Source organism: Porites lutea, chromosome 3 (genome assembly GCF_958299795.1).
Source record: "Porites lutea chromosome 3, jaPorLute2.1, whole genome shotgun sequence".
In the NCBI taxonomy this organism is placed as follows: Eukaryota; Metazoa; Cnidaria; class Anthozoa; order Scleractinia; family Poritidae; genus Porites; species Porites lutea.
The window spans coordinates 12,111,402-12,137,949 of record NC_133203.1 but is presented as its reverse complement, the minus strand read 5'-3'; the positions used below and the strand labels follow the sequence as shown (position 1 = coordinate 12,137,949).

At 37.6% G+C, this 26,548-nt stretch overlaps 2 protein-coding genes across 3 annotated transcripts; one reads left to right on the top strand and one right to left on the bottom strand.

Annotated features, from left to right (window-relative positions):
* Positions 1-57: 57 nt before the first annotated feature.
* Positions 58-13,303, bottom strand: LOC140930491 (superoxide dismutase [Mn], mitochondrial-like). Its single transcript, XM_073380206.1, has 5 exons — positions 13,023-13,303; positions 10,492-10,608; positions 9,760-9,866; positions 1,627-1,699; positions 58-1,103 (listed from the first exon to the last, which is right to left on the bottom strand). The coding sequence occupies exons 1-5, from the start codon at positions 13,252-13,254 to the stop codon at positions 958-960; spliced, it is 675 nt and encodes a 224-aa protein (XP_073236307.1). The 5' UTR covers positions 13,255-13,303; the 3' UTR covers positions 58-957.
* Positions 13,304-13,589: 286 nt separating this feature from the next.
* On the top strand, positions 13,590-26,459 carry LOC140930490 (phytanoyl-CoA dioxygenase domain-containing protein 1-like). Of its 2 annotated transcripts, none has more exons than XM_073380205.1 (11): positions 13,590-13,637; positions 13,742-13,860; positions 15,071-15,146; positions 16,363-16,410; positions 17,376-17,431; positions 17,505-17,567; positions 19,305-19,326; positions 19,671-19,796; positions 22,239-22,361; positions 23,356-23,482; positions 24,883-26,459. In XM_073380205.1, exons 2-11 carry the CDS (start codon positions 13,771-13,773, stop codon positions 24,929-24,931), a joined length of 780 nt encoding a protein of 259 aa, XP_073236306.1. In that variant the 5' UTR covers positions 13,590-13,637; positions 13,742-13,770; the 3' UTR covers positions 24,932-26,459. The 2 variants fall into 2 exon arrangements, with proteins under 2 accessions (XP_073236306.1, XP_073236305.1); XM_073380204.1 differs by having other exon boundaries at positions 13,596-13,637; positions 13,711-13,860.
* Positions 26,460-26,548: the final 89 nt, after the last annotated feature.

Here is a 26,548-nt window from a genome sequence, read left to right as displayed (position 1 = left end):
AAATCACTTTTAAGATGAGAAAGACATCGGTATGGTCTCCCAAAAACTGAATCGAAACACCTTAACTCTCTTTATTCTTATTAATGTTTGGAAACTTCCGTAGTTCACACTATTAAAACTAGAAAATCTGAAAACACAGTTTTTCACAACACTTTCCGTTACGACTAAACAACTTATTTTTCTTTGAAGAAACACAACTTTGTTTGCTGTTTGTCTACAAAGTTTTAAAGCTTTTAAAATAACTTTCTGAGTATTTCCAACGCTCAAGACACATCAAACTTTTTTTTGCAGCTCTTTAATACCCCACGTGCCTTATCAATCACAACACTAACAGTTATTTGAAGCAGGTGAAGAGTTATCATCCACGCATGCGCAGTCCTGAAAAAGGACTTTGGTGTACCAAACAGCCTCTTTACAGGCTCTTTACAGGCTACATAGTACATACAGTATCTAAACTCACAGGACTGTTCTTCAGTAAGAATCTGGCTCCTGGACTATCACATTCAACTTCACTGAAACATATCTCATTAGACTGGGTTCATCATAGTTTTCTCCATATGATTACTTGTGCCAAAATTATTTGCAGTAACTCACAGGGACAGTATACTGAAAATATCATTTGACTAACAATCAATGAGTGGTAAACTGTGATAATAGACGAATTGAAACGCAGCAATGGCATTTCGAGTCTTCATAACCTGGACAATCATGTTCAACCTACTTATGAAATGAATCCTGCATCCAAACCTTCCACAGTTTCACAGTTATACTGAGTTAAATTTTAAAAGATTTTATCCCAAAGCTGTGTAAGGTTACATATAACTTTTTTTGGAAACTCACAAAAAAAAGCTAAAAACAGAACTTCTCTTTCATCAGAAGTGAAAATAAAAATTTGATTTTGTCATTAGTGTATGAGACAAACAGCAAACTTCAGTGTTCAACAAGAAGAATTGAAGGTTATGATTTGGCTGCATCATATCTTTCAGCTACATTGGCCCAGTTGATAACATTATAAATAGCCTTCATGTAATCAGGACGCAGGTTCTTATACTGAAGGTAGTATGCATGTTCCCACATATCAATTCCAAGAAGGGGAACAAGACCTGTGAAGAAAACATATCATAACGTTAGCAAAAATTGCAAAATGTGTTGATATACATGTAGCTGCGCAGTTGTGTTGATTACGCAGACTTTGTTTGGACAGATCACCCCAGTTTAACACAAAAAAAGTGAAAAAGCTACAGGAGTTCCAAAGCTGCTTTGCTAAGAAAATTTAAGGAGAAAGCATGTACAAGTGTAGAGCCTGGGAAAACAGCAGTCTGACATTCTGTGACACTACTACTTCCCACCAAAGGACATCTGTGGAATTACCGGCAGAAATTCCATAGTGATGATGTGTTACTACCTTGAACTGGGTTTTGCTTCTGAATGGATGAAAATTTGCTTCAACCTTTCAGAAGCACATGACCCAGATCATGTAGTGACATATCATCTGTATGTCATTTACGGGGAAACAGTTGGTGGTGTGTTACAGTTCTGGATGAATTGAACTGCCTTTGATTATATCCACACCAAAGTCAACGTAGTTCAGAGTATCTGCAACTTTATGGATGACCAAAAAATTACCTGTTGTGGCTTGAAGTGGATCTTGGTTGGCACAGGTAGCAATCACAAGATGTTTATCTACCTTGTTGTACCCCTACAAAAAACATGCAGTGGATCCATTAACTTATAATACCATTTTCAACATTCAATAAGGGTTCAATATAAATACCAGTCGATACTAGCCTTCTTCAGAACACATTATTCTCGTTACCTTTTTTGTGGGCAAGTTTCCTTTTGACATGCCATAGTCTACAAGACACCAAACTACAAAGCTCTTACATAAAACGATGTGACAACAAGCCCATATAGAGGTAAGTGAAGTGAATTTCCCATAAATGCAATATGTAGTCCACAAATCATTTACTGTACAACATAATAAAAGCATACAGTATCAGGCCTGAAAAAAAATTCTTTTTAGAAGGACACGTGTTCACACAGGTCACTGTTTCTGTCAGAAAAACTAGAAAAATTTTTGGTCTGGGGTGGTGATTCCCATATGACAGATATGGGGATGCTCAAACAGAAGCATAGAATTAAGCTTCTAACAAAGACTAAAGTAATAAAAAACAGGCTGCTTCCCAAAACCAAGAGCTACATAAAATCTTATTATTGTAAGAATATTATGACTGACATTTAATGTTTTTGTATATATTACAGCGGTTACCACTAACACGCGTCTTTGAAGGGTTTTTTCTGTCTGTTTAAACCTGATTTTGCGTGGACGTCAATCAACTGTTTCCATGGTTTTCCACGCGCTCTGACAGAGAAGGTTCCCTCATCGCTGAATGAAGGGTGAATAATTTCAAACGACGACGGCTTTTTAAAATTATTTTATTAAGATGAAGGATTACATTGTTAAAACAACGAGGTCTCTGCGAGCTGAGACATTCTCAAACATTCTCTATAGTTTACATGACGGTTTTCAGGTTGTTTATTTATTTGATGTATGAAAACACGGGAGCCGTGGAGGACTGAATTGCCAAGAAGCTAGTATAAATTCAAAGAAACAAAAGATATCACACCGAAAAGGGAAAAAGTTTTCTCTCAGTGGTGGCTGTTTTTGAAAATGAATTTTACTACTTATCATTCCTCATGTTATCGAATAGAAACCAAAACTATCAAGAACTGAGACAAGTTGCGAGCGATTGAGAAAGCTTGCTTATGTGGTCGTAAATTACAGTGTGTAAATATGTCGATAATTTGAGTTTCCTCCGAGAAACACTCAACAAATTCTTTCTCCTTGTAATCTTGACATGAAGCGGTGTCAGATCCTGCAGCCGGCTGAAACGCCGACATATTCCTCCGAGTGCTCAAGAAACGGAGAAAGAATCTTCTCTAGGCCAACGCATGAAAAACCATGGTAACGGTTGATTGACGTCCACCAAAACGCAGGTTTGAACCGAAGAAAAACCCTTTCAGGGTGCGTGTTAGTTGTAACGGCTGTAAATTCTTTTCCCTCATCCCATACGACATCTATTTGAGCAAGAATATCAGCTTTTCCATGGTAACATAACTGGTGAAATGAATCTCCAATTTACACAACAAAGCGAGACATCAAGCATCCCTATCTCCTCATGAAGGGAGTCCCGGCCCCGCATGTGTTAGTCCTTAGCTTCAAAACGAGCAAACTTAACCAAACAGTCTTTAATCAGCGAAAGCTCAAATCAACTTACAAGAACGTACCCGAAACGTTTTTCTGAGTATGCGATATTATGTCAGCGGTATTGATTACTACTTCATAATATCACATCTCCCTTCTCATGAAAAGAAAACTTATTTACAATAGGGCAATCAAACAATCAGTCAGACGATGACAGTTCAAAGTCCTAAACAACGTTCCTTAAACAAAATCTCGTAGTCGTCCAGGTCTATGAATGATTCTACCAGATCTTGTTTGCATCACAGGTGGTCCTTCCACAGGCAAAGGGGTACTACTAACTGGCAGGTTTTCTTGGGATTCCAAATCCAACTGTGGCGATGGTTCCTTGGTCTTTACCAAGTGTCTTCTATTTCTCCTGAACATAGTTCCTTGGAGATCTACCTCGTAGGAGCGAGGTGCTACTTGTTTGACAACCGATCCCTTTCTCCACAGCTTTCCTTTGTCTGATGGCAGCGGTTTCATGCGCACTGTGTCTCCGGGTTGAAGCTCAGGAAGCTCTTTTGTTCCTTTGTTGTAAAACAGTGCTTGTTTCGTCTTTCTTTCTTTGAGCTTGTCTTCAGTTCCCTCCATGATCTTTGGTTGTAACAAAGTTCCTGCTGTAGGTAACAGTGTCTTTGTGCGTCGTCCAAACAATCTTTGTACTGGTGATGATCCAATACTGGGTGAAGGTGTGTTGCGCCAGTCCAAAATGGCCAAGTATGGATCTTGTCCACTTGCCTTTGCTTTGGTTAGTAACTTCTTAGCTGTCTTTACAGCATTTTCAATCTTGCCATTTGATTGTGGATAGTGTGGTGAGGACGTTTGGTGGTCAAAATGCCAGGCGGATGCAAATTCTTTGAATTCTCTGGAAGCAAACTGTGGTCCGTTGTCAGAATACAGAGTATCAGGTATGCCATGGCGTGCGAACTGATTCTTGAGAGACTTGATAACAGAACTTGAGTTGGTACTGGATAATTGGTTCAGTTCAAAGTAATCTGACCAGTGGTCAACGATGATGAACCATTCTTTGTTGTCAAAACTGAAAAGGTCTGTTGCCACATGAGACCAAGGGCGTTTAGGTGGATCATGAGGTATGAGTGGTTCTTTCTGCTGGTTTGTCTGATAAGTGTTACATGTTTCACATTTAGAAACACAGTCCTTGATCTCGGCGGTCATGCCAGGCCAAAACAGGACATCTCTTGCTTTATTTAAACAGCTTTCGATACCAAGGTGGCTTGAGTGTACTTGCGTTATCATGTGGGGCCTTAGCGCTACAGGTACAATTACTCGATTTCCTTTGAAGAGGATACCATCTTGGATGCTGAGCTCTTCTTTGAAATCAAAATATCTCCTGATTTCTGATGGGACTTCTTCTTTTGTTTCTGGCCAACCAATCTTGATAATATGTTTCAACTGCTGAAGACCTTCGTCAAGTTCAGTTTTTCTTCTGAGATCAACAAGGCGTTCACTTGTGATGGGCAGAAACTCGACCATGTTGATCTCTTCAATGGATTTGATTAGATACTCTTCCTGTTTGACTAATAAAACCTCCGACTTCAACTCTTCTGTACTCGGCTTATTGGGAAGGAATGCTCGACTGAGTGTATCAGCAATGAATAGTTCCTTTCCAGGCTTGTACACTATATTCAAGCTATACCTCTGGAGCTGTAATAACATTCTTTGGAGCCTTTTGGGGGCTGAAAGCAGAGATTTCTTGAAAATGCTCTCTAGCGGCTTGTGATCTGTCTGTACTGTAACTGGTATACCATAAACGTACTGGTCAAAGCGTATGCACCCGTGAACTATGCTGAGCAGCTCTTTCTCTATTTGAGCATAATTTCTTTCAGTACTCGTGAGTGCTCTTGACGAGAATGCTACAGGCTGACCCTCTTGCAGTATGACAGCACCAAGTCCAGATTCCGATGCATCGCACTGCAGAGTTACTTCTTTACTGGGGTCGAAATACTTCAACACTGGTTCTCTTGTGATCAACTGTTTCACTTGCTTCCATGAGTTCTCGTGTGTATCGTTCCAGTGCCATTGCACATCTTTGTCTAATAGACGTCTCAATGGTTGCGTCACATCAGACAGGTTAGGCAGAAATTTCGCAAGATACGTAATCATTCCAAGCAGCCTTTGCAGGGCCTTCTTGTCTGAAGGGGTAGGCATTGCTACAATTGCCTTGACTTTACTTGGATCCGGCTTGAGGCCATCAGGGGTCAGTACATGACCGATGTAGGGCACTTCTTGCTTTCTCAACTGTAACTTCTTTGGATTCAACTTGATATTCTTCTCACGACATCTCTCCAGGAGTGCAATTAGGTTTCTGTCATGATCCTTAACCGCACTTTCATAGGTGTCACCCTCGCCAATACAGAGTATGTCATCTACAATGTCTTCTATACCTTTAAGACCTTGTAGACTTTCATGGATTCTTCGCTGGTACTCTTCTGGGGCTGTTTTGATTCCAAACGGTAAGCGAAGCCAACGATACCGGCCAAAGGGTGTATTGAACGTGGTCAAGAGTGACGACGGTTTGTCTAGCTGAACTTGCCAGAATCCATTCTTTGCATCCAAAACTGAGAAGACTTTAGCCTTGCATAGCCTAGTGGCCACATCTTCAATGGTGGGGAGAGGATAATGGGCTCTCAGCAGGGCTCTGTTTAAATCTTGTGGGTCAATACAAATTCTTAACTTCTCTGGCTTGTTGACTAAAACCAAACTAGACACCCAACTTGTAGGTTCTGTAACGGGGGTGATAACTTTCTCTCTGACTAATTTGTCCAGTTCTTCCTTTAAACGGTCTCTCAGTGCGACAGGTACTTTTCTAGGGGGGTGGACAACAGGTTTTACAGTTTCATCAAGTTCCATATGGTATGGGCCATCCATGCATCCTAATCCCTCAAAAACATCACTGTACTCTTTCAAAATTTGATCTCTGGTTAGAACAATGTGGGCAGTTTGAACCTTGTCATTTACTGTGTTCACAGTTTCTGACTCTGAAATGTCACTTGCCATAACCTTGATTAAGTTCAGTTCCTGACATGTCTCAGCACCCAATAGAGGCCTGACATCCTCATTAATTATAAAAAAATCTGCATCTCTACTCATCTCACCTTTGGCACACTTGAGAGTGCACTTTCCAAGTGGAGTCATAGTGGTTCCATTGTACATCTTGAGTATTGCAGATGTTTTCTTCAAATAGAGATCTTTGGGATCCCCCATAATGCTTGAGAATTCTTTTAGTGATAGCAAATTACAAGTTGCTCCACAGTCCAACTGAAATGTAACATCTTTAGCATTGTTTACTTTGACTGATGTAAACAACTGTTTTGGGTGTTTCTTTTCTTCAACAGCACTGACTTGATAAGTTATTACATCAATAGTATACTCTTCAAATTGACTCCCATCTGAATCTTCTTGCACATAATTCAAATTCTGATTGGCATGTAAATTACGACTGGACTGCCTTCTTCCTGTACACTTCGCAGCAAAATGGTTGCTTTTTCCACACTTGTTGCACTGTTGGCCATATGCAGGGCACTTTGATCTGTCTGGTACATGTTTCCTGCCACAAAACTTGCAGTCGATCTGCTGAGTACTTCCGTTTGCTGATTTCTTCTTCTCTTCTTGTTTCTTTCGGAAGAATTTTTCTTTCTTCTTCCCCACTGCATTAACCTCGTGCAAGTTTTGCATTTGTTTCAACTGGCTTTGGGTTGCTTCGGCAGCTCGTGCAATTTCTAGAGCTTTATTCAGCGTCAAATCTGGGACTCGCAGCAAACGCTCTCTCACGTTGTTATCAGCGATTCCAAACACGATGCGGTCACGTATCAGTGAATCTTTCAAATCTTGGAATTCACAAGAGTCTGCCATGTTTCGTAGAACTGTGGCATATTTATCAATGGGCTCCCCACTTTCCTGTCCACGCGAAAAGAATAAATACCTTTCGTAAATTGTATTCTTGCGAGGCTCACAATACTGCTCAAAATGCTCTAGAACTTTATCCATTTTGACTTTGTCTTCGTCACTGTCCCACGTGAATGCATTGTAAACATCTAGCGCTTCGTCGCCGATCACGGTGAGAAAAGTTGCTACTCGAATGGGGTCTTCCTTTCTGGCTGTTCCGATAGCTAGCTCATAGTTACTCCACTTTTGTTTAAATCTTTTCCAATTCTGAGATACATTTCCACTTGAAAGCTGCAGAGGATCCGGCGGGTTTAACAGACGCCCGGCCGCCATTTCACACCACGCGGTTTCGATTTATGCGAACAGCAACGAACCAAGGTGTTCACAAGACAAATATTTCACAAATGCGGTCGGCAAACAGCTTCATCCACTGACTTCTGACACCATGTGTTAGTCCTTAGCTTCAAAACGAGCAAACTTAACCAAACAGTCTTTAATCAGCGAAAGCTCAAATCAACTTACAAGAACGTACCCGAAACGTTTTTCTGAGTATGCGATATTATGTCAGCGGTATTGATTACTACTTCATAATATCACACCGCAGGCATTATTTCTCAAAATATGTTACAATGCTGAATTTTAATTTCTTTAATTACTGTGCAAATTTTCAGCTAAAAAATGATACGTAAAAGTGTTTGATCTGTCCAGTCATTATGTCCATCTCAGTAGGATTTGTCACACACAAGTAAATAGCACTTTGCGCTATCACAAAAAATAGGTTTTGTAACAGTAGACCCACTTCACATGACGCAGGCAAACTTTGTATTCTACTCAAAGGCAATGGAAATTGAGGCCCATTTTCAAGAAGAACAGATTCCGTAATAGTTTTATTACGTCCAACGCCCCCAAAGCTTAAACTGTGTTTCTGATCCATAGCTCTAGAAATTTCGATTGCTTTTTATTATGTCGATTCTGTTTTTTTATTTTTTTAACAAATCTCAATTTTACTGTAATGTATTCATGTATTGTTTCTGTTATTCTTTTCTTTGATTTTTTTTATAAATTAGCTTATTAGTGGTAGTATTTTAAGTAATCATAATTATTTGTAAATAATCGCCTAATTCAACCTCTTGGTTGTGATGTGATTATAAATAAACTATGTATCTATTTTGTATCTATCTAACTCCATGAGCAACATGCTTTTCCAACATGAAAATTGTTCATAAAATTCGCACTCAATGTTTTTAAAATGCTTTTTGAGCTTTATTCTAATATATAAAAGACATTACTGCTATAGGGAGTAAACGCTGGCCCAAGTAACTAAATTAAATGTTTTCAAAATTAGAAAGTAAAGCAACCTGGTCAAAGTAAGGCTACTAAAATCAGATCCGTAGCTCTGTCTTAGTCATAACACTGAAACATGACATAACATTTCTGGCTGTGTAATACTCCAAAAGCAAACATGATGAAGTGAAAAACTGAGTTTGTATGTGTTTTTGCAAGTCTGTGGCAGAATTTCTTAGTAACAGAGTTGGAGTCGGAGCGGTAATCAGAAGCATAGAACTTTGTGATCTAGTGAAAACAGCTTTCTGATTATGCTTATGACTCCGTCGTTTATGATCAAGTGAAAACTAGGTCATCAGAGTCGCAAGCAGAAGCGGAAGAACTTAACCAATCACAAAGCATGAGAACGTGCATTGTGATTGGTTTATCCTTGCGCTTCTGCTTCTGACGCCGACAATCTGCTTTTCACTAGATTGTTAGCAATGAAGTCATACGCGAAGTCGGAAGAAAATGGAAATGTTCTGATTCTTCCAACTCTGATTCCGTCGCACTCACAACTCTGCTTACAACTCCAATAAATTTTTGATTTTCACTGAGTCATAAGCATTCTTACGAATGGCTTCGACTCCGACTCCCTCGCTAGTGAAAACCAGCCTTAAAGCACCCTAACATGAGCACAAACCGGAAATTGTATAAGTTTTTTACCTTTGGTTTTGAAACCAGGTAGGTACCATGCAGTATTTTATATCTCATAGTAGCATGTTGAGCATTGCCTTTGCACTCAGAAAAAAAAAGCATCCTTTGCCCTTTGTACATTTCTAAGTGAAATGTCATAACATATTTTAGCCAGGGTAATGAAACTGCATTCAGAATAAAACCATTCATCCATACAGTCATTTCATTTGTTAAGAAAGTGTTGGCACACGTTAATTTTTATTCAGGATATATACATTGTCAAAACCAGCCCGATTTTTTTTTCCAACAATAAAAATCTTTAAAGACGATGTTATTTGTAGGCGCACATGATTCTTCCATACAATCCTCTTAAAAGGATCAGGTTCAATGTCTGAGGCACAGCAGGGATCAGAAATTTGTGATGTCATCAGTGAAAAGTGCTATTTTAGTTAAGCAACATCCAATGACTGAGTGTCATTTGCAGTTCACAAACAGTATTGAATTATTCAGGTTTCAGATATCAAGGTTGGGCTACCTGTGCCATGCAGAGAAAGACTAATTAGTAAATTGTGCATCGGTTACCTGGGCAAGGGAAATGATTACACATGAAATTGGTTATTACAAGTTTCTAACAAAAATCGATGACTTACCAACCAACCCCAACCTGAACCCTGCACTGCCACTGATGCTGTGTTGAATCTTTCTTTGAAATTCTCAAAGGAGCCAAAGTCTCTCTTGATAGCTTCCAGCAGGTCACCTGGTGTAGAAAACATTTTACACAGTTTTCTGTGAAGGTTCACCACAAACCTATTAAATTCACAGCTCTTATCAGGGACCACCTTCAGAATCAATTAAAGAGGTCAGAATTAGAGAGCTCTGGTTATTAATGAGAATCGCTCTAGCAGGTGACTAGTCTTTAGTGGTTAGTTAGGTTTGCATTTTTTCTGCTGCATGTCAATTTAAATTCCTTCTTCACCACCTCTTAAGACTGACTTTGTGGCCTCAATGCCAGAAATAGGTACTGTATATCCAGTTTGTCCAAACGTTCTATCCTGGGGCTGATTCAACTTTAAAACACATGCTATCTTTATAAAGCAAGTTTTCAATGAAATTTCTTCCCAACCTCTGCTATTATTCTATCTCGCTACTTTTAACTTGTGGTCCTGACTGTGTCTTGTCAAAACCTGACTTATATACAAACGATTTTAAGTAAAATTATGCAACTTTCTGGGTGAACAGTTCATTTAACTGTGAATTCCTCATAAAAAATATGAAGAGAAAGCCTTATATGAAATCTGGTTTTCAACTTATGGCTTGTAACTTGCCCATGGACAATTATCCTCAGTGTCTTTCTTTTCATTTCTTTTTGTATAAATATGCACCTGTTGGTTCTCCACCACCATCAGGAGAAAGATTTGTCCAAAATATACTGTGATTGATGTGCCCTCCACCATTGAATTTAAGTGCTGGTTGTAGAGATATTAAGGAACTGATATCACCTAGAGAGAAATCACACAATTCAAAAAAGTACTGTACATAACACAATAACGCTTAAGCCACATAAGGAACTACGAGGGCTGTAGCATACAAATGTCCCCAGTAAAATCTCAAAAAGTGATGATGGTGTTTTGTTTGGCCACCCATTTTACAACTTGCAACATTTATTGAGCTCAGTTGACAGTACTTAGTGTTATAGTATGTCCCTGGAATGACATCTTAAAAGTAATTCAATGGATGACTAAGAAAAGAGACGTTTCCAAGGAATCCAATCATCATGGCTTCACTTATACCTACTACTTCCCATTCCTAAAGCATGAGTCCCACCTGCTGATAGGTAACTTTACTATCATGCCCTAAGCCTGTAAGACCATTGACCATTTTTTTTTATGTCTAGCAAAAAAGCTGAACCATTAAAATCTTAAATAAGATACACATTTTCTCACACACTGAATGCCATTTGTCTGCCACACAACAATGCAACAGCACTTTAATCACAACCATAACAAAAATCTCACAAAAAAAAAAGAAGTAGAAAGAGAAAAACTCTTCCTGAACTTAATGCACTGTAGTCAATATACCTCACATTTTTTTTCAACTGGCAAAGGGCACTGCTTCACAGACACTGTTGCACTGTTTGGCAAGAAACAAAAACTGAATCACATCATTAGCGTGACAACCGATAAACAAGAACCAATGTGAGAGAAGTCAAAGAGAATGGATCAATGAAGCACAGTCATTTTCTTGAGAACTCTAGAAGTCTTCAGAATGTTGTTAGAAATCTTCTGGCACTGATATGGTTGGGTCCTCTATTAAAATCCTGGCACTCTCATAAAAACTTGGGATCTGTTGTCACAGATGTCCAAGATGGCGGATAGATCATTTAACGATTGTGTTGTGCTACCTGTCACTGCTTCGATTTCTAGAAATGGCGAAGAAAAACCAGCAGTGCGTTGGTCCTTTGAAATGGGAAATCGGGGGCGAAAGTGACAAGATGTTGTTTGATTTTATTTTTCGAGTTGGATAAGGACTTGGAATCGTAGATTGATGTAGCCAGCTAAACATGCCCACAGAAACATTCCAGTACATGAACTTCTACTTGTGTCACCCACCAGGAGTGAAGAAACGACTAAGGACTAATTCCTTGCAGATCACATTTCAGGAATATCAGAAAGGGGCTACCCTGCTGCTATTTTAAGAAAGTACCTCTCTGAAGTAAAATTTGCCAACAAGAAAACAGCCCTATCACAGAGAAACAAATCTGCACGTAAAAAACTTCTACCTTTTGTTACACAATGCGACCCGGCTTTACCTAACCTGAAGAAAATATTAATGGGAAATGGCACCTTATTATACAAAGCCAAACGGCTAAGGAAAATCTTTAAGGAGCCTCTCCTCATTTCTTGTCGTAGGGGAAAATCTCTTAATTCAGAACCTTTTAGTTGGAGCGAAGCTCTGAAGGCCATATAACTTCAAATACAACTAAGTGCAGGAGTCATGTCATGCACGCCGCTTATTTTTAACCAGTTAAGGTTAGTTCTAACGCTCATTCCACTCTGATGGATTGTGAATTTCGATCAAATGCTTGAGATGATGTGTCCCACAAATTGAACATCACTTACAATCTATTTTCTCCTTTTGTAAGATTTGTTTTTGGTGTATTATTTCTTTCTCTTTTTTTGCGGGAGGGAATTGATGGCAGTGACAAGTGGTAAGCAAATTTATTTACAGGGGAACAAATAATGAAAACATGTGGGAACATAGTTAATGGAGGTGACTGGTTATGAAGCCCGGCAAACATCAAAGGAGCAAACAAAGATGCCAAGATTTATGTTAGAAGGTCCACAACCCTGCACAATCTTTTGTTTTGCGTTCATACGTTATGCATGAATTACGTAACCAGCACGTTTCTATTGGTTAGTTCCTCAGTACGGAGTAAACAACTATTGTGTTTTGTGCAGGGTCAAGGCCAAAAAAGAGAACAAAAACATACAACAAAGAACTTTGTCGGGTTTCATAACCATTCCCTCTATTGACTATGGTGGGAACAAGGGAACATAGAGCAATTTTGGAAGGGAACAAGGACCCCACTATATAAGAATTCAAAGCAAACCAATTCTTCCTTGTTTAATATCTTCGTCTTTAAAAACTGTAAGTCAAAGAACCGATACACTAAATCTGGAGGGCATTCAATTCCATCATCGGTTTTAGGAAGACATGATTTCTGAATTCGACCGTATCAAATCTGGATTCCGAAGTTTATCCGATGGCTTAAGAATATTTACGAAGATTATCCGAAGGCTTGACGATCATGAATTACATAAAGGAAGCGTAAATGAGGCATCACATTCCACCGATACCAAAACTTAAGTCTTTTTACGCTGTTTTTAAGAGATTCTTTTTAGTTTCGTCCCACCTTTAGCTTGTGCCTCAGCAAGCTTCTCTTCTGCCACATTTAAGTTATTTACGTAAGTAGCATGGTGCTTTTGGTGGTGAAGTTGCATGATTTCCACGCTGATTGTTGGTTCCAAGGCGTTGTAATCGTAAGGCAAGTCTGGAAGAGTGTGCTTAGCTCTAGCTACTCCTGCAAGAACTACAGGAAAGAGCTTTTTCACGGACATAAAACTTAGACAACCCCGAGAAAGCATTTTCGATGAACTTCGAGATGCAGCCAGCCAGAAGCCAGGACCAGCCTCCAAAGAGACTGGGCTCTTACTACGAGGTTGAGGGAGTGGTGGTGGGGAGTTGAAATACATTGTACACAAGCTACATATATTTTCCAAAGAGGCATAAAATTGTCCAGAAAAATACCAGAATCAGGAGAATTTTTTTTTTCAATTTTTAATTTTTAATGGAAACGAAGTGGAAAAGATAAGAACTAAAGCTATCACGTTTGCGACTTCAATTTGACTACCCACCCTTCCACCCTCAATGCTATTGGTTCGATTAGATCCCAGTTTCTCGCGCGGAATTTAGGTTGAACTTAAAAATGGAGGATTGTCCAGGACTTTCTTCGGCGCAAGTTGAGAAGGTAAATTGTTTGGGTAATATTTTTTTGTATGCATCCTTAAGCGCATGTTCCATAGCAATTGAATCTTCTCTAGTACAAAACAGATGGCTTCCTTGTCATCGAAGGCTTCTTCTCGCTTGATGAGGTGGAGGAAATGAGACAAGAGATGCACAAAATTGTGCAAGAAATGAACCTAGATGAGCATCCCAAAAGTATTTTTACAACTGATGTTTCACAGACAAAGGTAGGAAATTATTATTATCTTTACCCAGCTCAGAAACCTGTGGTCTTAATTTGACCTCTTTGTTCTCCAATTTGATATTAAGCTATCATTCATACAGTTAACTCATGTTAATTGGGACAGCCAATGCTAAGTGTCCATTTTAAGGAGGTTTCTACCTTAAAGCGAATTAGAAAAAATGACTAGGGAGAGGCAGGGACCCTTAAGGTTGTATTTTTTTGGAGATGTCTCTTAGGAGAAAGCTGACTGTACAAAGTGTTTTCCTACAGATAAGGTATTTGCATCATTAGGGTGTGGGATATCCCTTGGGGGTACTCAAGAAAGTTTAAGGGGGATGGTTAAGGGGCATCTAGATCACGTTTCCTGGGAAATAAAATGGTCTTTTTGCAATTTACAAAAAATAAAAAAGGCAATTCAGACTCAAAGGAAATCACGGTTCATGACCAATTAAACGTTTATTTCTCTTTTCAAAACAATTTTGCAAAATTACATTTCACAGCTACTATGAAAATCTTGATTCACAAGGAAAAATCTAGCCATTTCACGTTTTACGAAAAACTAAGGGCCGATCACAAGTCACGAAAATACCCTTTACCACCCTGTATACGGGGAGACTCTGCCCTGAGGTCCAACCCTTTACCCCTTTATATACCATTTTTGACAGAAAAGGTAGCCCATTTTGTGTACCTTCCATTGACAAATGGTACCCCTGTCATATACCTAGCTTAGAACTTTGCATTCCTTTCAACTGCAGTTAATGCATTGACTTTTTGAATATGGATAAATCACAAACTTAGATATTTTTTCAACTTTTTCACAGCCATAAAATGCATCTACCAGCCCCTTTGGGCCTTTTTACAGACCAAAATGGCAGGTTTCCCTATCCTTTCATATATTTCAACACCTGAAATCCCTACCCTTTCAAATTCTGGGAAACTGAGCTGGTGAAAATTTCATAACTGCCTTGTGTATGAAGTCACGGCTCATTACACATGCAAGAATGCAGAGATGAATCTGAAATCTACAACTGCCAACGGATTCAACTTTCGAATAATAAATTCAGAATGGAATCTAGGGAGGGGAGGGGGGGTACGCTTGTCCTGGCTTGACTGTAAAGTTTTAACAGTTTTGTTGGTTTGGGTGAAAAATCTTTAAGTTATGTTTTTTTTAAAGGTCTACTTTGTAAAGGTTGATTTGTTTGATTTACCAACAGTTTAGAGATGATTATTTTATGACAAGTGGAGATAAGATCAGATTTTTCTTTGAAAAGGGAGCTTTTAATGACAAAGGTTTGTATATTGCATACTCTGTATTATAACTTTTCTAGGGATAAGGGATATACAGTCCATCCTCCACTAATGGCCATCTCTCTACAACGGCCATTTATTGGGGGTGGACAGTCCATACATTCACTCTTGTTTCAACCTCTCTACAATGGCCGCTTACTTCTGTCCCCAAGGTGGCTGTTGTAGAGGGGTTCAACTTTACTACAGTAGTGTTTTACATGACTGGTATAAACCACTTTAGTAAAATCCAACTAGTGGTCTATTATCAATGCCGTGTTCTGATTGGATGAGGTACTACTAAGCTATATGTTATAGCCCACTAGTAGCGTAAAGCGCCGGCTTTTAAAACCAAAACAATAGTGGCTGAATCATGTTTTGCTAGCTGAAGTTGCTTTGTCTTGATATTTTCGACCAACTCAGAGACCATTCGGGGAATAATTGAGGAATAATTGTTAATTATCTTCTGACCAATAAATAACTATTAAAATAATTGAAATGTACATGTAACTTTTAAGTACTATACTGGGCTGAATTTTAAGACTTAACAAAATAAACCAATAGATGCATGGAAAGAAATCCACTAGGTGGCACTGGATCAGCTTGCCTCTCAAGTATACGGAACAAACTATTTACAAGGAATCTAGAAATGGATCCTTCCAAGGATTTTTTCAACTTTTGACTTTGGTTAAGTGAGTGAAAATCAATTGACCATACTGGAAAGAGTGTCTTAAAATTAGTTATTTTGCCAAGTTTGAAAGTGATTTGTTGAAAGCTATGAAGATATTGCTCCTCAAAGTCTAGAAATTTTTCAGATGTTTTTATGGTGGGGGGAACAAAATTACCCCCCCCCCCCCCCCCCACCATACAAATGTCTGTATATTTTCGCAACTTTGGGGAGCTATTTCTGAGCTCACTTAAGACTTATTACTTTCATGTTTGGCAATTTTACTAATTTTATGTCACTCTCAGTGGTGTCGACAGATTTTCCCTAACTGGTCCATGTCAAAAAAGTTGAAAAACCATGGAAAGGCTTATTAAAGGCTTATTGAACAATAAGCCAGTTATAGTACTTCTTTTCCATGTATACCCATTCATTAATCATTTGGTCCTCAACAGTCATTTGTCCTGTCAGATTAAAATACCCAACCCCAAGGTTAAAGGTTAGTTGTTTTTTCCAAACAACAAATAAATCAGACTGATGTGATGATCTTATTTGAAGGTGAACTTATTACAGAGAAAGACAGAGCTATCAACAAAGTTGGTCATGGTGAGTGACCTCCATTGTTATGTGCTGTTAATAAAATAATAATAATAATAATAATAATAATAATAATAGTAATGGTAATATTAATAGTATTATTAAATAATTTCATTTTTTATGTTATATTTAAAATCTTTATTACAAAACCTCAATTAAAATCCTATTTACAACCAACCCTCGGCCTTCATAAGAGAACAAAAACAATCCTATATATAATAAGTGAAGAAAGAAACTATTCGTTTACAAATTCTAAAAAATAGAAGTAACTTAACCTTACATAAAAGAAGAGGAAATAGATATAATTAATAATAAAAGTTCAAAATTCTATAAAATAAAGAATTCCATTATGCAGAGATATTAAGATCATACAATCGAATTATACTAATGACGGCTAAACCAGTGTCCATAAAAAGCCCTAAGTAAAAGCATATAGACACGTATTTCAGATATCCGCACTAGTGACGTTTATTTTACAGTCTAATGATTGCTCTATCTTGCTACAAAACGGCGTTCGCGAACCTCTGACGCATGCATGTACTGATCTTAAGAGTTCAAAAATTGTTCTTGTTGTTGTTGTTATTGTTTGAAATTTTCAAAACACTAAAGTTCAGTTAAAAATATTGTTCTCATTTTTTAATTAAGACATCATTTCTGAATTCATAATTATTTATTGAGTGACAGAAAATTTACGGAAAGCAACTACCCAGTTACAAGTTATAGCATACAAATGTTCATGTTATAGGGTTGTTTTAACTCTAGCCTAGCATACTGCAACCCTCCAAGTTGCAACCATTTTGGTCGCCAAGGCGCCTTAAATTTTGCAGCCGGTAACTTGATTTGTAAAAAGTGTGGACCCTAAACCAACAGAGTTGGTTGCCAAATGGTGACGGAGCAAAAACTTTAACTTGGAGGGTTGTACTGCCACATTTCTTTTGGATGTATTTTTGAAGTATCTTAGTTTTTCCTTTCAGCTCTGCATTGCTTAAATCCTGTCTTTAAGAAATTTACATTTAACAAGAGAATTCAGGTAATCACTGATACTGCTTTGTTTTTGATGGTGATCACCTTCTTGTTAGTTATCTATTTTTTCTTCATTTCAGTCCGTTGCCAAATCAGTTGGTTATAAACATCCAGCTGTTCCACAAAGCATGTACATCTTTAAGGTAATTTTAATATGCTCTGTAATGAAGTTGTTAGTTCAAGGAGAGACCATGTTGCAGGGTCAATAACCAGAGTTCTCATTAAGTACCATCAACTGGCTAATAATAATACTAAAATACCGTAAAATTCCGAAAATAAGCCCCTCCATGTATAAGCCCCTCCAAATATAAGCCCCCGAAACCGGTAGCGCAAAAAACCCTCCGTTAAACCGCCCCTCCAAATATAAGCCCCCCAGGGGCTTGTACTTGGAAAATTGCCCTCAAATACAAAGTAAAACAAAGCAAAAACGGTAAATTTACTTCCAACTGTAAGGCTAGCCCAATCGATTTTGAAACGCAATTTTCCCTCCGTAGACAAGCCCCTCCAAAAATAAGCCCCTCAAAAAGGGCCTTTGAAAAATATAAGCCCTGGGGCTTATTTTCGGAATTTTACGGTACCTAATACTAATTATAATAATAAAACCGAAGTGATCCCTGAGGTTGTTTTTGCAGTGCTTGGTACAGTAAAGAAGTAAGGGGATGGTAGACAACATCAAGAAAGTATCAGAGAGAGCTACTGTGACAGAGACCCAAAATATCTACTTGCTTAGATCTGCATCAATCCTCAGGAAGGTGCTTGATGTATGGACAGAATGATTGACTTGAGTGACTGATGTTCCAGGTGCATGGTTTGCACCCTGCTGATGCACAAAAAAAACACCAGCAAAGACTGTGACAGAATAATAATGATAATAATAATAATCATAACTATAACAAAATTCTTAAATCTGATTGCCTATCAACTGCCCTGATTTCAGCCTTAACAGGACAGTTAAATAGGACAGTACGCGTCATGCCTAAGTAATTGGACAGTACACACCATCACGCGCGCGCTTAAATGGCTTTTTTTTCACTGCTAGCAAAAAAATCTCGGAATTTCTTGTGTTTTGATTAAAAAAAGGAGCCTAATATATCAAAAATTTTGTTATAGTTATGATTAATTGGTAACAGAACTTCGTGTCGTCCAATTCGGTCTGTAATCATACTCGTGATTAAACAAATTGGACTCCCGCTACACGGTCGTCCGATTTTGTTAATCACTCGTATGATTACAGACCGAATTGGACTCCACTCAGTCCTGTTACCATTACTAATAATAATAATAATAATAATAATAATAATTATAATTATAATTATAATTATAATTATAATAATTTATTATTATAATAATTTTAATTTGTATAGTGCTGTCTCATTTTGGGGGAAAAAGGGTTTGACATGCTAGCTGTTTACTTTAAAATTATTTTACTGAGAACCCTGAGTGTTGGATAAAAATAATTGCACCATCATGAATGTTTTGAGCACTAGCTCTATTTCATTGTAGATCATGATCAAGGGATTTTGGTTTAGTTGTGAGAAGTTCATTTCCACTTTTTCCACTTTTCTATGACTGTCCTAGTTATGTCCAGCTTCTTAAGTGTGAACTTGATTTCTTCTGCTGTTTGCATGAAAAAAATATTTCATGTAGATGGAACTTTTTCTTGTGCACTGCTGAATTCAAATAAAATTGTCTTAAGTTACTGGTCACTTCTTTATTGTCATATGTTTCTGGTGTTTCATTAGTTGCAGGATTAGTTTAGTTTTAACCTGTGTATTTGGTTTTATGGCAAACAGTATATCTCCATTCATTGTTAATTTAGTTACAATAAAACTGTTTGACATCACTTTTAAACTATTATCCTTTTTTTCCGTACTTTTCAGCAACCAAGGATTGGTGGTGAAGGTATGAACTTCCTTATTTTGACTGAATAGTATTATTTCAAGTTCCTTATAAGAAATTGAATGATATTATTATTATGGAAGGAGAAGGTACTACCGAAATGTGGTGGAAATCATTGGGAAAATGTTCATCCAACAGTATGTTTCCCTACCAGAAAAAAAGCCAGTGAGAATAATTTCCTAAGTTCTGCATGCTTTGAAAACTTTGTAATTATTTTGGTAAGTTCTGCATGCATGGAAAAATTCACAAAATATTATTAGGGGATGTTTCTGCATGGAGCCCTTCAATTTTTTTTAAATTAAAAGTGATTCATATTGAGTTGAAGTACATTTTTTTTCCTTTGATAGTGACTCCTCATCGCGACTCCACATTTTTGTTCACTGAACCTCTTAGTGCTATGGGAGTGTGGATACCTTTAGAAGATTGCACTCTGGAAAATGGCTGTTTGCAATTTGTACCCAAAACTCAGAATGGTATAAGCCATTAAATAAATGTCATTATAATTAGTAATAACTTAACCAAAGGTTACGGAGTGAGGGCGACAACGATGGAAGGTCAAAAAGTTTTGCTCTCTGACCACTGTGCTTTGCATAAATTTCACATGACAGATAGTCAAAACACGCGCGGTCAGATTACAAGACAGTGATAGAAGGTCCACACGCGCGTGATGAAATTGTGTTCTCTGCATTCCATTCATTCTAAGTGAAATTTCAAACGAATGTTGGCTACATACATGCGACGCATGTGTACTAACAACCTGAAGATTAGGATTGTGGGCTCCTCTTTTCACCCGCAATAATTATCCTGTGAATGGTTATTGAGTATAATCCCAAAGGTGATTCACTAGTATCAGTCTATCTTTGCCCTTAACAAGTTTCAAACTAGATAATCCTTATTTCTTGTAATTCAGCCGTTGAAACTCTTCCAAACAAATGGAATACAACTTGACGCATTTCCTTGTTATATTAGGCACTGTTTATTCAGTCCTGGCATTTAAGCAAATGGCTTACTTATTTCTTGCCAGTCAGCTAATTTGAAAATATAGACATTTCATTTGTCATGACAATTTTTACGCATTAAGAAACTAGTCACAAAGTAGTAAGTGTGTATCAACGAAGTTGATAAATATAAGGATTGAAATAATTTTTGGGCTGTGTATAAAAGTGGGACGGGGACAAGGGGACAGGGACATAGGAACACGTGTGTGGGGACATGGGACTTGGGGAGGCGAGACGAGGGACTTAAGGACATCAACTATGGGACGTGGGGATGTGTGGGACGGGGATGCAGGGACGTCAAAAACCGGGATGCAGGGGACGCGGGATGTGAATGAATTTCACAAAAGTCGGAGGTAAATGGGATATCAGTCACTTTCCTCGAGAATATGTTTTGGTGAAGGCAACCCACCCTGACCTCCTTAGCGTTCCTCCATGCCTGTTTACGAAGCGAAGCCTCAGCGAAGACCCCCTGCATTGAAGAAAGTGAAACTGTTGTCCTCGTCTTCTTGCTGATGGAATATTGGAGCCCAAAGCAGGAAGGGTGGGTTGCGGTTGCCAAAATTTATGTAGAATAACAGCATTCGATTCCAAATAAATAAAACATTAAGTGGCATAAGCGAGCTTCAAACCCCGAAGTGCTAGCTCCGAAATCCATCGCCTGTACCCCTAAACGACGGGGGCAATATTTATGTAGCGATATTTATTTTGTTCTACATATATTTTTAGTGGCAAACCTAAAAGTAAATGCTTGCTAACGGTACTTAAAGGTTGATTTCCACCGACGCGTTTTTGGCTGTGCACGTTAACACAAGTAAATTTTAATCACGTAAATAAGATAGAGGCAAGATATAAATTGTTGACATTAAACGTGAAGTTGAGCGAGATTCTACTTTTTTGCTTAGGTGCGACCTTTTATACATTGCCTCTATTTTATTTGCAAACGTAAATTTTACGCACGTACGCATGGAAAAATAACGCGACAGTGGAAATCAACCCTAGCCCTAATCACGATAGTCAGTGCGCTTACTCCTATTTGCAAAGGAATATTTTGTATAAACATCATAAGGTGTCCAATGTGGTTTTGGAAGATGTTGACCATAAATAACACATTTTCACAAAGAAAGAGATATCACATTTACCTCCGACTTTTGCGATAATCATTCACATTCCGCGTCCCCTGCGTCCCGGTTTTTGACGTCCCTGCGTCCCCGTCCCCGCGTCCCATAGTTGATGTTCTGAAGTCCCTCGTCTTGTGTCCCCAAGTCCCAAGTCCCCACACACGCGTCCTGATGTCCCCGTCCCCTTGTCCCCATCCCACTTTTATACACAGCCTAATTTTTGTCGATGTTTCATTGACCATGACATCTGCTGAGAATATCTAAGGCTTTGTTCATGTGGTACCAGATGAATTTTTGACTGCCTGAAAATCTCTGCATTCCATTCCACTCACAGCAGGGAGCTATGCTAACCATACAAAAAATAATCAATTTAGATGCTTAGCCCCTCAAAAATTTAAGTAACAAAATCAGTCAAATTTTAAGGTTGAAATATTGACCAGCATTGTGGGAACTGCTTGAGCCTCTTGTACAGCAAAGATGTACTAGTTGCATAGTGATCGAATGCATGGTTACTGGGCAAGAAGAGGCCATTTTGGATTTGCTTAAGTAGCACTCTGTACATAGCAGATAGTAAAACTACTGAAAAAATGTTAAAATTCAACCTGGTCCTTCAGTTCCGTATTAAGCAGTTCAATGTGAACTTGTCTACATGTCCTGTAAAATTGTTTTAATAAGTTAAAATTTGTCTGGTACCATTATATGAACTTAGCCATAAAACATATTTAAACATTGTTTCTATAAAATAAGAATCAGGAAATACTCAACTGATATATTTTTATTCAATTATCTTTTTCAACAGATGAATTAAAGCGACGGTTTATTCGTAACCCCCAGCCTGGGGGGACACCTACCATTTTTACTGGAGCAGATAGTGAAGAAGCTGGTCATGAAAATGATTACATTCCTCAACTCACAAAAAAAGGTCAGGAAATTCCAGCTGTAGTCAAAATTTTTTAATAGCAAGTAGATCATGTCAAGCAAATGTTTTTGTGGTTTTGTACACTCATGTATCTCTCTGTTCCCAGTGACTATGGCTAAGTATTATTGATCAAATTAAGAATCAGTGGCTAGAGGAGTGATGTGTTTCTTCACACTGGTGACACCATTTATGCATCAGTCAATTCCACCTGCACCCAGGGCTGTCAATTCCCTGGGGTGGGGACTAAAAACGAGGGCAAATGGCCTGTCCTCCGCTAACACTGCCATGTTTTTCATTGATCGCACAGGCGATTTTTTTGTTTCAATTAACGTCTTCCCTTGAGGTTCAAGGTTCAAGTTTATTTCGCACTATTCAAGTTGATACATTATAAGATGGCTTACAGAATCAGTAGGTTAAGAAATAATGAAAAATAAATATATACAAGTTTGTTGAATTATGTGCACAGTGACCAAAGTAGACAAAGCTTTCGTGTTGAAATAGTGCTATTCTAATTATGACTTCATGCCGTGATGACAACAGTTTATGGTTTTACTATTGCTATGACATTATTGACATTAAAATTAACAGTGCACTGTAAAGTTAACTGCTATAAATTGTTTTATAAATATGAAAGGATATTCTTCAAATAATATCAAGAGAAACTTGATTCAATAACCAGAAAAACATTGATTCATGTCAATAGCTCCCGAGTTTCACTATGTAAGTCTGGCTTGTTAAGCAATGAAGAAATGCATGCATAAAATCGAGAACATGCCTTTAAAAACCTCTTCAGTTTTTTCCCGTCATTGACAAATGAGCCAATCTGCTTGTTTTTCCAGTAAAATCCTCTTATGAAAATAATAAGGGCTGATCAGCAGCAACTCGAGTCTTGGGTATTTGGTGGTATCTTATGGTTTAGAAGCAATCATGGGTCATTGGTGCAAATGAAGAGTAAAGCAAGTGAATATATCAGTTATTGATATTAATTTTATTATAGGTTCATTGGTGCTGATTCATGGAACAGTGCTACATAGAAGTTCTGAGAACAAGTCAGAGAAATCCCGACATGCATATACATTCCATATTGTTGAACAAGAAAATACAGAGTGGAGCAAACAGAACTGGTAAGATGTTATTGTGAACTCTAAGTTAGCAAGTTTTTTTTAAAACATACTTTATTTCAGTTTTGTAGCTCATAGTTCAAATTGAGTTTTGGCTGTTTTTACTTATGCATGCTTAATAACTCTACATGAGAATGTTGGGCATGACCTGGTAATAGTTTAGAAACATTTGTGTGGAGTAAGGAAAACCAGAGGACCCAGAGCTCAGAGAGCTGCCAGACAATCAGAAAACTGCAAAGCATTTCATTTTTTTCTTGTTGAGTTCAGTTTTTCAAGCTCTGTTTTTTTTGGCACTTCTTGGAACCATAAACTGCTGCTTATAAACCCAGCTCCTAGTTTTTTGCCCATGTACCTGCAAACAAAAAACTACATTTGATTATAAGCCCCCACCCGGTACCTAGCTAGCTTGTATTAAAATGAATTTGATTTATTTTGGCATTTTGAAACTTCATTAACAACCAGTAAATGAAAAACGCCTTTTGATCAACACTGCTATAGCTTGTTTTGATCCACGATTTTTTATTGTCTTTTTAAGTCCCCCAGATATAAGCTTTCCTAAAACCTCTTTTGAAGGTGATAAGCAACAGTTTACAGTATGTTTTCCCTAATGTTAGGCAGGGTAGCCAACTCCTGTAGAGGTGAAATCTGGAGTTTTTTGCCCCATCTCCACTCCCCTATCAACCCACTCCACACATGACACTAAACCACCCCTTCTCCCCACTAAAAAATATGGCAGAATTTTTGGTAAAAAGCATCACAAATTCTGGCAATTGTAAAAAAAACATTTTTGAGGTTAAAATATCAGCCTAGTATTGACCTTAACGACAAGAGAGAATTTATGACCTGTATTGGAGGCTTCTGACTATGTGACTATGACAGCAAGCAACGGTTTTAGACATTGTAGGAAGTTTATATACAGTATGCTTAAGCTGTCCATTCCGAAAATACGGTGGACTTTGGATTTGCAAATCCTGGCATGTATGTTACAGGTCAAAGTTAAATTCAGGTGAAAGTTTTTTTAACCTTGGTTGATTCTCAATTTTCTTTATCTCCCAACCCTAATTATTCATGAATTGGGGCTAAGAGACAAAGGAGGTTGAGAATCAACCTAGGTTAAAAAAATTAACCTGAATTTAATTTTTACCCATACATGTACATTCACATTTCCTCTGGAAATTGGTGGAGAATCCAGAGGCATTGATAAAGTAGTATTAAAATATTAGTAAAGAAGTATAAAAGGAAATATTTCAAATGGCCCAAAATTTTAGCTACTGACAAATGTTCTGAGTGCCTTCATGCTTCTTGCAAGCCCCATTGTTTTCCCCTCTGAATTATGACTGTCTCACGGCTGGGTTTATGTGAACAATATGCTAAAGTTCATCTTCTTGTCTCTTTTTTTTTAGGTTGCAACCTACAGCGGAACTTCCATTTCCTGCACTTTATATAGAATAATCACATTATATGGGATAAGTTTAACTGTATAAGTCTAAGGTTTGACTGATTATGCTTGAGAAATCAAATACTTTTCTTCAGTGTCAGCCAGAGTATCATGGTTGGGTCAAGTCAGAAGTTGTCAGAAGTTAGTTGAGACTGCTTTACAGAATTATAGATTGCTTTCAATTTCTTTAGATTATAATTTTGTTAAAATTGACAAGTCTTAAGGGGTTGTTTATTCTACAATATATCAGTCATAGTCTGTTTCAATAGCACAGCATTTTTTTATTGTATTTTTATAAAATTTAATTACTTATACACTGATGAACAAAAATCATTAATTTAATCAACACTTTCTAAGCAATTTTAGCAGCCCAAAGCATAATATTAATATAGTCAATAACATACTGGGGCACTATAGCCTGTGGGTACAACAAGTACAGCTATACTGTACAATACGTCTTTAGTTATCTCACAAACCAATAAATGGCAATGTTAATGCAGATAATTAATGACTTAAAATGTTGTTGAAGAAAACAAAATATGCAATACTTTGATCTTGGAATATTTCAGCCTTAGGACCCCAGCATGATTTTATTATGGAATAAATATGAATATGTTATTTAAATGCACACCTTGAACGTCTTATGAACTGTGAAAAGCTAGTGTAAGTTCTAATAAATTTATGCTTATAAATGCGTTTTTTCAGGCAAGTAAATGCAATTGGGGAAGGCATGTGCACGTCTGGCACTTGTCGCTGGTTTTGTGCTTTCCTTCGCTTGCCTGAAAAATGTGAAAAATAATGCCTCTTATGCAGACTACGGTTCTGTGAACTAATAATCATTTTTAACTTTCAGCTTAATCTTACATCCTCATAATTTGATTTTAACTGGCTCTTCAAAAAACTAACTTCTTAAATATAGTTTTCGAAAAACATGTATGATTGTGAGCAGAGGAACTGCTGAGTTTTAACAATTTGGAATGTGTTAACAATGAGCTGTGATGAATAAACAAGTTAACATTTTTGTTCATGTTTTGATTGCTTTGTTTTTTTCGTATCTTGAGTTGTATTTTCGTCCTGCATCTTAAATAGCATTATTGCACTTTAAGACAAATAAAACTTTCAGCAGTTTTTAAAATTTATTAATACTTATTAATGCAAAATTTAAAATTTACTTTTTCCATTGATACTTAAAAATGGAATTTATTTAAGCTCATCACTTATAATGTGACTGATTCTTTAGCTTTACTACACTTAAAGTAATAAATATCACACACTACATGCTACTAACAATAAAATGACAAATGGCTTCTTTACATCCTTTGCCACTTAGTACTTAAGGTGGTTTATTTCACTCCAACTGAAATAATGATGTTATGATACATTACAAAATATCAGTAGGCAGTAGCAATTTATGGAGCTCCTTTACAGATGGAACCCACTTTACCAGGTAGATACGAACTTGCAGGGTATATTTCATACCACAGAATCCCAAGAGCTGCTCCCATGGAAAATCACAAAATAATACTGCTTGGGTTGGCTGTACTTGAAAAGGACCAGTATCAGGGCTTGAAAAAAAAACAACGTTGTATTCAAGCTTGTCATTAGGACAATCTGTTCTCTCATTTTGCTTG